General features: G+C 30.2%; 1 protein-coding gene across 2 annotated transcripts; it reads left to right on the top strand.

Moving 5' to 3' along the window:
* The first annotated feature begins 541 nt into the window (after positions 1–541).
* Positions 542–13,412, top strand: LOC130677561 (attractin-like protein 1). Of its 2 annotated transcripts, none has more exons than XM_057484357.1 (7): positions 542–861; positions 2,138–2,485; positions 2,589–2,770; positions 3,790–5,982; positions 6,833–7,214; positions 7,422–7,635; positions 9,104–13,412. In XM_057484357.1, exons 1-7 carry the CDS (start codon positions 551–553, stop codon positions 9,347–9,349), a joined length of 3,876 nt encoding a protein of 1,291 aa, XP_057340340.1. In that variant the 5' UTR covers positions 542–550; the 3' UTR covers positions 9,350–13,412. The 2 variants fall into 2 exon arrangements, with proteins under 2 accessions (XP_057340340.1, XP_057340339.1); XM_057484356.1 differs by having other exon boundaries at positions 7,401–7,635.
* Positions 13,413–13,888: the final 476 nt, after the last annotated feature.

The raw sequence follows: 13,888 nt of genomic DNA, 5'->3' as shown, positions 1-13,888 counted from the left end.
ATAGAGTTCGCGGTTTGAATTTAATAGCTAACGCATGAAATTAGTATCGATTATTACAACTATCGATATTTAAAAATTTTACATTTATTTAAATTTCATTAATTCAAGGAGCCATTAAATTTATCTTAATAACAAGTTTCGAATTTAATTAAATTTAAATCTGTGTGATGAAATAAATTTGAATTATTAAAAAAAGTACCAACATACGTCGGAAAAATTTTATATTATTTTGTTGGTATCACGTAATTATACAAATATGTAAGAATGAAATATATGTATAGAGTAGTAAGTAGTAGTAGTGGTAGTAGTGTAGTAAGTTGACTTTTGGAGTGTCCATTGGACTGGCTGGTGCTGGTGCAGCTGATGGTGTGCGCGTGTGTGCAGAGTCGGTGAGTGGTGAGAAAGCGGTCGTATTGAGAGGATCAACCGGAGCAGATACTAGAGACCGCATTCTCTTTTTCACCAGCACAGTGAGTAGAGGTGTGTGATTGCAAGAGGTGTCTTGCGCCGCCATCGGCCATTGTCTCATCGGACATGGAAGCCTATCAAAATGGCAGAAGTCATGCAGATGTTTCTATTTCTATACAAATCTAAATATCGTCGAAAAAATATATCAAGATATGATAATAATAGTAAACTGGTGTCTGGTATACCGTGTATGTTTTTATGGATAGTTTTATTGTGGGTCGCAGTGCTATGGAGTACAGCGACAGCATCATCGTCTTCTTCTTCATCCTCATCGTCATCAGAATCGACATGCGATTCAAACAATTGTGTCAACGGTAATTGTGTCAATGGTACCTGTGTATGTCACGATGGCTGGCAGGGATCCGCATGTCAGTACTGCAGTGGAAAAATCAGGTAAACCCGAATTATTTATAATAATAATTATTATTATTTTTATTTTTATAATCCAACCAGATCCAACTTCCCGTTATGTCAATCATTAATATCACACCCGTTAGCACAGTTAAACTGTATATTTATTTAGGTTGGCATCTGATAGCTCTGATAATTTATTTACACTTGATTTTTAATTCGCTAGTTACAGATTTTATTTATAAAACGGTAACCTGTCAAGTTTTAAATTAATAAGTCAATAATTATTGTCTGGAGAGTAATGAGTTTTTTATTTAATGCTAATTATTTATCAGCATACTTTGAACCAGGAGTAAAAAAAATGTATGACAAACGTATAGAATACTAATGTCATGTCCGTGATAAAAAGTTTATTTAAAATAGGAAGTGGGAATATTAATAAGTTATTTTTTAATGAAATTCCTTTAGTAAGATCATGTTTATCGACACGCTCTCCACTATACAGAATTTAAAAAATTATCAATGGAGATACTACAGAAGTAGATTTTTTTTGTGCATCAGGACAGCTGCATAATGAAAGCTAGAAGGCAATTTTAAACTGATAATTCTGGTGCCCAAGTAGCACACTTGCCTTTGTGACATCTAGAAGATATCAGTTTTTAAGCTACTTTTTGACATATCAAGGCACTGTGTTGACAAAACGATCAGAAATTTGTCAGCGAAAAAATATCTACTTGAAAGACTTGACACAAGTGACGACAGAAAGTAAATTACAAATAGTCGCAAAATAAGTCGTCTAAATGACTTTTTAATTGACATAAGACAGGAAAAACAACACAAATTTCCTCTGTCTCTGGAACCAACATTTGCATGTCATATTTATGCCAAAAAAGAATGATACTGAAGTTAGCCGACGTCTGATAATTTTTAGATTTTTTTAAAATCGACAAATCATAAAAAAAAAAATTCAAAATAATTGCACTTATAGTTTTTTAAATTTTTTACATGTGCATATTTTTATTTTTTTTTTTTTTTTTTTTTTTTTTATAATCGACTTTCGAAAATAAAAATAAAAAAATTGCTGATTGTCTGTTAACTTCAGAATCATCAAAAAAGGTGACTGAGACAAAAAAAAAATTGTCATCCTTTTACAAGACATCTTAAAGTTGCCTCTGTGCTACTTGGGTGGTTTTTGTTGTTATATTTATATTGATAATTAATTATTCACACTTTATATTACTTTTGTTATTATTCCTGTGTATGATTGCCGAGAGACGTTTAAAAAATATATATTTATACATATAAATTATTTTTTTAGACTGACAGCACCATCAGGAAGCATCCATGATGGAGCAGGGAATTACACGACAGATGTTAAGTGCTCGTGGTTGATAGAGAGCAGCAAAAATTCATCAATACGAATGCATATTGAAGAATTTGCAACAGAATGTGGATGGGATCATTTGTACATATATGATGGTGATAGCGTTGAGGCACCGCTACTTGGCGTATTTACCGGATTGATGCACAAGGATGGCTACCACATCCGGCGAGTTCCGGAAGTAATAGCACGATCTGGCAGCGTCTTCCTACATTTTTACTCAGACGTAGCTTATAATATGAGCGGATTTAATATTACGTATAAAACAAATGCTTGTCCTAGCAGGTAAATTTAATTCAATTCTATTTAATTTATTCAGTTATTGATCTTTTATTACTTATGAGATTACGTTATGTAAAATATTAATATTTTTTTATATTGGATAAAGGTATTCGTATATAGATTGCTCTGGGCACGGTGTTTGTATTGAAGGAGTTTGTACTTGTGACGCAACGTGGACTGGCGAGGCCTGTGATTCCCCAGTTTGTCCTAAAAATTGTTCTCAGCATCATAATCAAGGTGAATGTGACCGGGAAAGACATCAATGTATTTGTATGCCAGGATTTAAAGGTAAAAACAAAATATAAATATAAATAGTTGTGAGGTAAAAGACCTAGTATCCGATTAGGGAACTAGTACCTGATCACTCCATGTATCTGTGTAGATATATTTAGTAAAATTCAGTAAATATAAATATACAAACACATGAGTGATTAGGTGCTAGTTCCCTGATCGGGTACTTGGTCTCTTACCTTAATGTTAAATTATTTAAATATTTAGGGCATTCTCAGACAGTGTCCTCCCACTTTTTAAAAATATTCAATGACTGAACTGTCATAACAGTATGAAAGTTTTATTACAGTCGGACCTCGCTATAAGACTAATGATCAAAACGACTAAAATCGAGATAAAATGTGCATACATATAGGTTGTAGATTAAGTAATTTATTTTTATAAAGAATACCTACAATTTTGTGGTTTCATATAATTAAAGAAGAGAAAAGGACAAAATTCTGGTTATTTATAATTATACATAAAATAGATTTACTGTATAATAGAGCAGAGTTTAACCGAATACATAAATGAAACGGCGATAGTCTTATAGCGAGGCTTGGGTGGAAACACTGTTGAGCACAATAGTCAGGGAACCTCTATTCTAAGAATTTTTCCCCTACAGCCCCGAACTAGTCTTACAACGAGGTCCGATAAAAAGGATAACGCAGTTACAATTTTGCCGAGGTATAGATTTTTCAAAAAATTACTCAGTTGCCATCAATCAGAAGTTGAACGAAATTTGGTAAATAAATTCTAGTATAAAAAATTTGACATCCCAACTTATGAAGATTTTTACTGAAATTTATTTTCCAGTTTCGTTCAACTTCTAATTGATATCAACTGTAAATAATTTTTTTTTAAAACTGTCTCGGCAAAATTGTAACTGTGTTGCCCTTTTTTCCATTAATTCCCCAACTTTTTTTTAATTAACTATCAAAATTTTAAAACGGTCATTACAATTGTGGGGAGTGGGCACTGTCGGAGAATGGCCTTAACTAAATTATTTACTAAATGTTATAAAAATAAATAAATAGGTTCAGACTGTAGCCAAAGAGTGGAACGTGGTTACTGGGAAACAATATCATACAATGACTTTTCACCTGAAGGCTCAGCAAGTCACTGCTCAGTGGTCTGGCGTGACTCATTGTACGTCGTCGGTGGTGAAAGCTTTTATAAATCCAAGATGATATACGTTTATGATTTAAATGGTAATGTTTGGGAGACACCACACATTGAAGGTATACGTCCATTACCGAGATACGCGCACTCATGTGTGTTATTTGGTGATAAAATTTATATGTATGGTGGTGTCATTGAAAACTCAACTGTAACAAATGAACTCTGGGCGTTTGATGTATCCGCAAAGGTATGGGAAAATGTTAAAGTGAGGCATAATTGCAACAACAAAACAATGTGCGGGCCATTGAAAGTTGCTGGTCATACTGCTAACCTTATTCACAGTTATGATAAGAGCGAAAAAATGGTCGTTATATTTGGTCACTCACCGCAGTACGGTTATCTAAACATTGTTCAAGAATATTACTTTGGTACACGGGAATGGAAAATAGTCGAGACAATGGGATTTCCTGTAAAAGGTGGATATGGGCATAGCGCAGCTTACGATCCCCTTACAAATCTCATTTATGTTTACGGAGGATATGTTTCGGAATCACAGAGCACACAAAGTTTGACCAATCGAATATATTCATATCATCCAAATTATCGTGTGTGGCGTCTTCTTACATCAGCACCATCCGCACGTTTTTTTCATACAGGTGTTTTTATAAATGGAGGATTGATGCTTGTATTTGGTGGCAATACTCACAATGATACGATACACTCACACGGAGCTTTATGTTATTCTGCTGATACAATAGCTTATGATGTTACGTGCGACGCATGGCATCACTTCCCAATGCCACCAGAAATGTCTAATCTACCGAGATACGGACACACTGCTACTGTATTTGAAAAATCAATGTACATATACGGCGGTTTTGATGGTCAAATGCTGTCAGATATGTTGAAATATACACCCGGAAGTTGTGTACACTTGGCGCCTCAGACACAGAGTTCGTGTCTTATCTCAAGGACGGGTACTAAATGTATTTGGGATAAACAGAGAAGTGAATGCTTACAGATAACCGATGTATCACGTGATGTACTAAGGAATGATGACATTCATGATGGCAGATATATGCAGTGTATTGATGATACTCAGCCACGGGGAATGACATCACATAAAGAATTGTGTAAATTACTGACAGATTGCACAGCATGCGTACAGACTTCGTATAATTGCGTATGGTGTGGAAAAAGTTGTGTTTACGAAATGTGCAGACGTACTGCAAATGCACCGCCGCTTGCGGGTATAACGACTTTAGAGGAGTGTGACGCTCATACTGGGGTCGAATGTTTGCAGTTACACACGTGTCATGCATGCTCCAATAATCTTAATTGTATTTGGTCATGGTCCAATGGTCCAGATCGTTGTAAACCAATAACTAAAATACGTGATATAAATATAATGAATGGAACAATACAGGCACAGGCGCAACGTTTGTCGTTGGATACTTGTAGAAGTCCTTGTGTTGAGTATACTTCTTGTAGAAATTGCACTGAATCAGATTGTATTTGGTGTCAAAATGAGCACAAGTGTGTCGATAAAAATGCTTACCCGGCAAGTTTTCCGTACGGTCAATGTCGAGAATGGACAACGAGTGACTCGAGATGCAGAGCTACCGAGACAGGACGTGAGTGGTGTAGCTTTTATTCATCGTGTCTGAGTTGCCGGTCTGATCCTGGCTGCGGATGGTGCGATGATGGATCGAATACGGGCAAAGGCAAGTGCATAGCTGGTGGCGCACGTGGTCCCAAAACGTCAAATACTGATGACACGTGTCCGTTTGACCGGTGGTTCTTTACCAAGTGCCCAACTTGCCAGTGCAATGGTCACAGTACATGCTATCCAAATACCACAGAGTGTATTAAGCCCTGTGGGAATTTAACTCGAGGAGCACATTGTGATAAATGTATGACTGGTTACTACGGAAGTCCGCTCAATGGCGCAACTTGCCAGCCTTGTTCCTGTAACGACCAAGGCACTGAATGCACCAGTGAAACTGGTAAATGTTTTTGTACAACTAAAGGTATTGTTGGTGATCACTGCGAGCGATGTGATGTTTCTAGTCTCTATAATGGAGATCCAACCAAGGGATCATGCTTTTGTAAGTTATTTAATTTATATAACCATGGTGACCACAGATTTTTTGAAACTGAAATTCCCTGACTTTTCCAGGTATTTCAGTCAAATAAGTAAAAAATTCCCTGACCATATGTAGTAATATTAAATCGTTGGAAATATTTATTTAATTCAAAATAAAATGGTTAAGTCAGTTCAATAAATAATCAATCATTGTCGTTAAATGAAACTTTATTTTATTATTTGTCAATGATCATAGGTTTTTTTTATTTATTAAATGAATCATTTTTTATTTTTTATTTTAAATCTATTTTTATATAACTTACTTCATAATAAAATATAAATAAATTATTTATTTTCACTATAATAAATTTCATAAATAAGAACATTTTATAGAATATTAGTAAAATATTAATCAAGTACGCGAATAATAAATATAGTGAAACTTATTAGTTCAATACTTAAGTATACTTTTAATATTTTTGGTTTTTCAACTTGTCAGTATGTATGTTAATAGCTTGAAGATCTTGACGATTGGTTTCTACTAAGACTTTTTTCTAACAGCGTTTTTAATTCTAACTGCTTCATTTTTCCGCTATGGGAATTAATTTCTACTAATTTTTTTTCGACGGTATTACAATCGCCGCGCCACTTTTTTAACAGTTTTGACAGAAAAAAAATTTATCGGATTTTTTCAGTCCAAAAAAAAGAAAGTAAAATTTTTTCCAGCTTTGTGACAAAATTCCCTGACTTTCCCTGATTTTTCCAGTATATTTATAATTCTGACATTTCCAGGTTTTCCAGAAATGTGGCCACCATGATAACTAGTGTAATATTATCATCAGTAATTTACAAATTTTTATTTTTTACTGCAGATGACCTGGTCATAGACTATCAATTTACATTTAATTTGAGTAAAAAAGAAGACCGACATTATCGAGCAATAAATTTTAAAAATTCGCCATCAAAACCTGATGTAGATGCTGAGTTTTCCATCACCTGTTCGGTACTTGCCAAGATGAATATAACAATAAAAAAGGGCAATAGTCCAGAAAAACCATTACTTCTCGGTGCCAATTGTACAACATACAAACATCGTTTTAGTAAGGCTGATTACAATTTTGGAAATGAAGATAATAATACACAGACAACATTTTACGTTTATGTCTACGATTTCCAACCACCATTATGGATTCAAATATCATTTTCCCAATATTCAAAACTAAACTTGCAGCAATTTTTCATCACATTTTCTACGTAAGTATTATCAGTGGCATTAGTATTTAATATACATCAGCATCTTAGTTTAATTATTAGTATTAAAAATAGATATAACCATAACATTTTAAATGAATATTTAAATCCAAGACGCGCATCACATCTCGATCATTTCCATTAGTTTTTATTGTAATAAATCTCAGGCAGTACTAACTTGTAAACTAGAGATTACATGACACCGCACAGGTGCTTCCTTGCTTTGCTGTTGGTGGCTGCCGTTCTATGGAAAATAAAACAAAAATACGACATGTACCGGAGACGTCAACGGTTACTAGTAGAGATGGAGCAGATGGCCAGCCGGGCTTTCAGTCAAGTTCTTGTGGAAATCGAAAGGCGAGATGTGCTGTCAGATACCGAACGTAATGACTTGGATGCATGCAATGGTCAAAAGAAAAAAAAAGTATGTGAAATAAATTATTTTATTATTAATTATATCATCGGTGATAATGCGATATCACTTAACGTCATTCTGCAATACCGCGAACTTCAGTCGTTAAAACCGCGTGACTACCAAAGACGTAATTTTACAGGAATAAAAAAAACTAAATATCAAGAGCATTCTCAGACAGTGCCCCCACTTTTTTTAAATATTCAATGACTTTCAATTGTAATCACCGTATTAAAATTTTTATAATTGATTAAGAAAAAAATGAAAGCATTAATTGAAAAAAGGCAGCGCAGTTACAATTTCGCTGAGAAGATTAAAAAAAAAATTATTTACAGTTGATATCAATTAGGAGTTAAACGAAATTTGGAAAATAAATTTCAGTAAAATCTTCATAATTTGGGAAGTCAAATTTTTTAGACTAAAATTTATTCACCAAATTTCGTTCAACTTTCGATTGATAAAAATAGTCAGTAATTTTTTTTTAAATCTATATATTAGGGAAATTGTAACTGCGTTGCCCTTTTTTTTCATTTGTGCTTCAATTTTTTTTAAATTAATTAATAAAATTTTCATATTGTTATGACAGTTCAGTCATTGAATATTTTTCAAAAGTGGAGGGCACTGGCTGAGAATGCCCTTAAGGAGAAACGCCAACGGACCTCTTTCTCACAGAAAAATAAACGGGACTATTTTTGCAGCACTCGTAAATGAGAATTTTAAAACAATTTTTCTCGGAAGCGATTTTTATCCCTATGTTAAGATTTTAAAAAATGCTAAAGACCTATTTTGGGTTTCCAGTTTTGGTCCGTGAATTAAATTGAATTGAAAATCGGTTGACGTCACCCCTTAAGAAAGATAATTTTTTGATATTGTGATTTATCAATGTTGTTGTTCATGTCATCACTCACTTTGCAATATTAACTTAAAACTTAATAACTTGACTTCAATATTATTTTTTTTACCAAAACCTAATATATAAATATACAAGTACACGGAGTGATCGAGTACTAGTTCCCTGATCGAGTACTAGGTCTTTTACCTTTTACCCTCATTGAATAAAAAATATCGTCCCCTTTCTGTAAACCTCGTAACTGCAAAATTATAATTTTTTCAAAAATCGGTCAAAACCTCTATTCTGTTACACGTACGTTAATAGAAATATGAAAATTCAAAAGTCTCCCGAACATTCTGTCATCATTATTAAAATTTGAAGCTTTTTACGCAGTAGCAGTACTAAAGAATGTTTTTCACTCATAATTTTAATTATGAAAAAAAAGTAGTTACGAGGTTTACCCAGAAAGGGGACGATTTGTACATCCAAATATTAATTAAAGTTCATATTATAAACATAAAATCTCATTTATATTATTTTTGAAGTTACGCGGTATTGCAGAGCGACGTTACGCAGTATTGCACTATCACCGAGGATATTATTTATTTGTCAATAATAATTACAATACATATTATTTAAAATTATTAGGATGCACCCAGTCCGATTGCTTTAGAACCGTGCAATGGTAACAGAGCAGCAGTTTTGTCATTGCTAGTCAGACTACCAACCGGTGGTGAGGCATACACGCCATCAGGCCAAAGTGCTGGATTAGCAGTAGCATCAGCTCTAGTCACATTGGGTAGTCCACGAAGGCCTTCACAAGAATTATCAACAAAAGAGCCGAAAAAAACGCGTAAATCTGCCAGTCAACATCCCGATTCAACTTGTATTTAACATTTAATCCACATTACACAGGTAATACATAAATATTTTTAATTCACCATCTGTGCATTCACATTCACAGGGATCATCTTTAATATTTTTTGTTATTGTTCATTGAATTTACCATTCAACCGGACACTCCTTTTTAATATTATCATTTTTTATATTTTTTATTTCATTATTTTATTATTCAAATAGATATTATTATTACGACTAAAGAGCTTCCGAGCTTGTTCAATCGATGACAATTCATTTTTATTTTATTATAATTTTTTTTTTTTATTATTTTTTACTCTCCGACTGCCTTAATGTCTTCTCTGCCGTTATTATTTTTAATTAACGTAATTTTAATTAAATTAAGAAATTTCGTTTGTAGATTATTTCCTACACTTCCATCTTTATGTTAACTTATACATAAATTTATAATTATTATTTTTTATCTTAAATATTAAGATATATTTATAATTGGCAAAACATTTACTATTGTTTTTGTATCGTTTTAAAAATGAAATTATACCAGTGTCAAAGATCAAATTGTATAGTATCTCTAATAATGACACTAGTGTTTTAGTTATTAATAAATTAAATTGTTAATGATAATCAAAAATGAACAAACACGAATAAAAGATCAAGCCAAGTGTACAGTAGAAAATTAAATTGTTAAATAATCTAATGTTTTATAAAACATTTATGTACTTGGTTTTATTTTATTATATTTTTTAAATTTAATTTAAACAATTTAACTTTAAGATAATGCCCGTAATCAACCAATCTTATTGTTTTTTTTTCTTTTTTATAAATAAATATATATATATATATATATAAATATAAATAAATATATAGTATGAATGATAGGAGCAGATGCAAGGAGCGTGTGAAAGTAAATTTAAACGAGTGAGTGTAGCAGATCAGACAAATTTAAAATTATAAATAATAAAAAAAAAATGTTCATAAAAAATTCACTTATTAATTTCAAAATTTTTTAACTGCGCGTTTTTTTTATTAATCATTTACTCTATTTATTAATAATTTTAAATTTATCTGATGCCTGCTACATTCACACTCGAAAATTTAAATATCTAAATGTTTAATGTCCAATTCGTAAATTTATATAAATATAAATAATTAATGAATTTTTTAGTTGTCGTAATGTATATCAATGAATGATTGTCATTATTATTAATACTTATAAATAGAAATATATATGAAAAAAATAATGTTTAGAATAAGTATGACGCATTTTATTAAGACATTTAAAAATTACTTGTACTTTTTATAACGCGCTCTGTATATATTAATAATATATATATTATAAACATATTAATCAAGTTACGTAGTGTATTAATGATAAAAAGTTTTGTTTTTTTTATTCATAGTATTCAAAATCGCCATATTTTTTTTGGAGTTCAATCATTTTTTTTCTTACGTATCTTTTTTTTATAAATATATTTATTTTATATTTACTGTTTAAGATTTTTTTTTACTAAAGAAAATAATATAGGCCGGATATAATATAAGTATATATTACATGGAGATTAAATAAAGTAATAATGTAAAATTAATTAGTACACAAAACATCGAATCGCGTCCAATTGGAATGAAAAAAAAAATTTAATCTTATTAAATATAAATCGGAATTAAATTTACAAATATATAATTTTATTTCAGTAATAATAATTAATTTTCTCTGTATACAATTTAATTACTCTTGCCCAATATTTAACAATATTAATAATAATGAATTATATCGTATTTTTTTTTTTTTTAATGATAATTTTATTACACGTATGTTTAAAGCGTTTGAAAGGTTTTTGACTTAATGAGTTGAATTACCATTGATCTACATTGACGTCATTATATTGTTTACGCTAAAAATATATCGTTAACGGTATATTTAAATAAAAAAAAATGGTAATTTAATTCAATGAATACTGAATATATTATTATAATTATAAAATATTTTTTATTAACACAATTATTGTTTTTATTTTTATTTTGTTTGTATTCAAGCAAAGTTCTAGTCTATAATGATGAACAAGATAAATAAAGTGTAATATCGAGAGTATGATAGTAATTAATTTGCGTTATAGTCCAGTCAAAGTGCAAAGATTTGCATAGAAGTGAAAATTCGTACGAATGTTCGGAACACTATTATAAATAAAATGTAAAAATTCCCATCGACCCCACACGCAAAAAAATTTATTCAAGGTCAAAGCCGCAAATGTCGGTTTTTTCCGTTTTTTTAGCCAAACGGTAAGTTTTATGATAAAAATAGATCAGACAAAAATTGAAGATTATGCAATTATCTATGAAAATTATCTCTACAATTTTTCTCCTAAACGTCACCGTTTCTGAGATATTATGGTTGAAAAAGTTGTGTTCTTTATAATATGCATAAGTACATTGGGTACATCTATCACTGGAGCTGGGATTCAAGTAAAAATCTTTTTTTCTCGGTTCGTATAAAATTACCTGCTTACAATACCTCCCAGGTGACGTGGAAACGTCTGCATATTATGAGGAATACGACTTTTTCAACCATTATATCTCAGAAACGGTGACGTTTGGAAGGAAAACTGAGGAGAAAATTATTATAGAATTAATAATCTTCAATTTTTGTCTGATCTATTTTTATCATAAAACTTACCGTTCGGCTAAAAAACCCATATTTGCACAGTAACAACGGATTCATCAAAATTACCACATATCGTGTGTAAAACGAACGTATGAAACTTTTTAAGAATTCTTTTGTGATGGTCGAGATTATTTTTAAGATATTTTGTGTGTTAATTTGACAGTAACATATAAAAAGTGTTACTTTCGAATAAAATTACATTTTTGTGTGTTAAAAAATCAATCGATTACGACAGTTCAAACAAGATAAATACTGTGTGTTAAATTGACACACAAAAGTAGTAAAAAATCAACACTCGGAATTTTAACACACGCTTTTTTTTACACTTAGATGATTAGTTTTTTACTGTGATGCGAATCTTGATCTTGAATAATTTTTTTTCAAGAGTGGAATCGATGGAGACTTTTTACATTTCATTTATAATAGAAATATTGTTCCGAACATTCGTACCAATTTTCAGCTCTATGCGAATTTTTTTTAACCTACCCCTATTTTTTGGGATAACTTGACCGGACTGTTAATATTATAAATAAAAAACGGACAATTTTATTATTGAGAATAATTATAAATAATGATTTTCAAAAGGAGGCGTTTAAATTTGAGAAAATGTAAGAATGTGATTAATGATTAGGGTAGAGGTACCGTTTTTGGCAACTTAAGAACCAGTTTTGGACACCTAAGAAATTTGAATAAAAAATTTTAAAAATACGCCATAACATAATTAATTTTCAAAATTTCTTTAGAGATACTTTTATCCCACTATTAAAATGTAAATTTTATTTTATACATTTTCGTAAATTTAAATAAAGTGTAAAATGTCCAAAAATGGAGCAGTGGCCACAAATGGTACCTCTATTCTATATATAAATAAAATCTAGATAAATTGATAAATAAAATAATAATTATTAAATTGTAATCAAATGACAAATGTGGAATGCAGCTCAAATGATTCAAAGACTGGCAGATTACACGTTTTAAATAATTATAATATTAATAATTAATAAATATAATAACTATTATTATTATTATTTTTTTTTTTGTTATTAATAATAATTATACAATCGGCGATTAATAAAAAATATAACATTTATATTAAACTCAGCCATATTTTTGTCCGACAAATTATCGCATGAATGTTTCTAAAACGTGTGGGTGTTGGAATGAAAATTAATTATTAAAAAAAAGCAGATTGTTCTAATTAAAAAAAAAAATGGTATATATGTATATAAATTAGTATAAAAAAAAATTTTCATTGTTTTCTTTTTTTTTTACAATTAAAAAATTAATTTAAAAAATTAACCATTACCGCTCTCTTTATAAATTTCAAACTAAAAATTTTTAATTAATTTTTTATAATGAAAGCAGACAACTGACAATTTTTTTTTATTTTTAAATAAAAAAATTTTAAATGTACGTCAAAAAAAATGATACTAAAGTTAGCCGACGTCTAATAATTTTTTGAATTTTTTTTAAACAATAAATTATAAAAAAAAAATATTTGAAAAAATTGCACCTGTAGTTTTTTAAATTTTCTACATGTGCATATTTTTAGTTTTTATTTTTTTGGAATTAATTTAAAAAAAAAAAAATCCGAAAGTTCCTAATTGTCTGCTAACTTCCGGATCATTCAAAAAAAATGTTTTAATTTATAAAAATATTTCTATGCATAATTTGAAGTTATATATTTTCAATTATATGTAATTAATTTGTAAAAATAAATTGTCAGATCTGTTATTTTTAGTATCATTTTCAGAATATTTAAATTTAAAAATAAACCGCGCGCCATTTAACAGATGGCGCTACTTTCGAATTTGAATCTCCTACACAAGTGTACTTTCTCTCTTTCAAAGGTATACATTATACACATAAATGTACCAATAGACTTGCATTAGAGTACAAATACTAACAAGTTAACA

This window comes from Microplitis mediator, chromosome 11 (assembly GCF_029852145.1).
Source record: "Microplitis mediator isolate UGA2020A chromosome 11, iyMicMedi2.1, whole genome shotgun sequence".
Lineage (NCBI taxonomy): Eukaryota > Metazoa > Arthropoda > Insecta > Hymenoptera > Braconidae > Microplitis > Microplitis mediator.
Note: the sequence above shows the minus strand (reverse complement) of the source record. Positions and strands in the feature narration are given on the sequence as shown.

Bases quoted from the DNA above. Each gene is read 5' to 3' on its own strand.
- LOC130677561 (XM_057484356.1), top strand. From the start codon at position 551: ATGGCAGAAGTCATGCAGATGTTTCTATTTCTATACAAATCTAAATAT. The intron at 5,983-6,832 runs GTAAGTTATTTA...TTTTTACTGCAG, and splicing joins AACCAAGGGATCATGCTTTT to ATGACCTGGTCATAGACTAT. The intron at 7,215-7,400 runs GTAAGTATTATC...CTTGTAAACTAG, and splicing joins TTTTTCATCACATTTTCTAC to AGATTACATGACACCGCACA.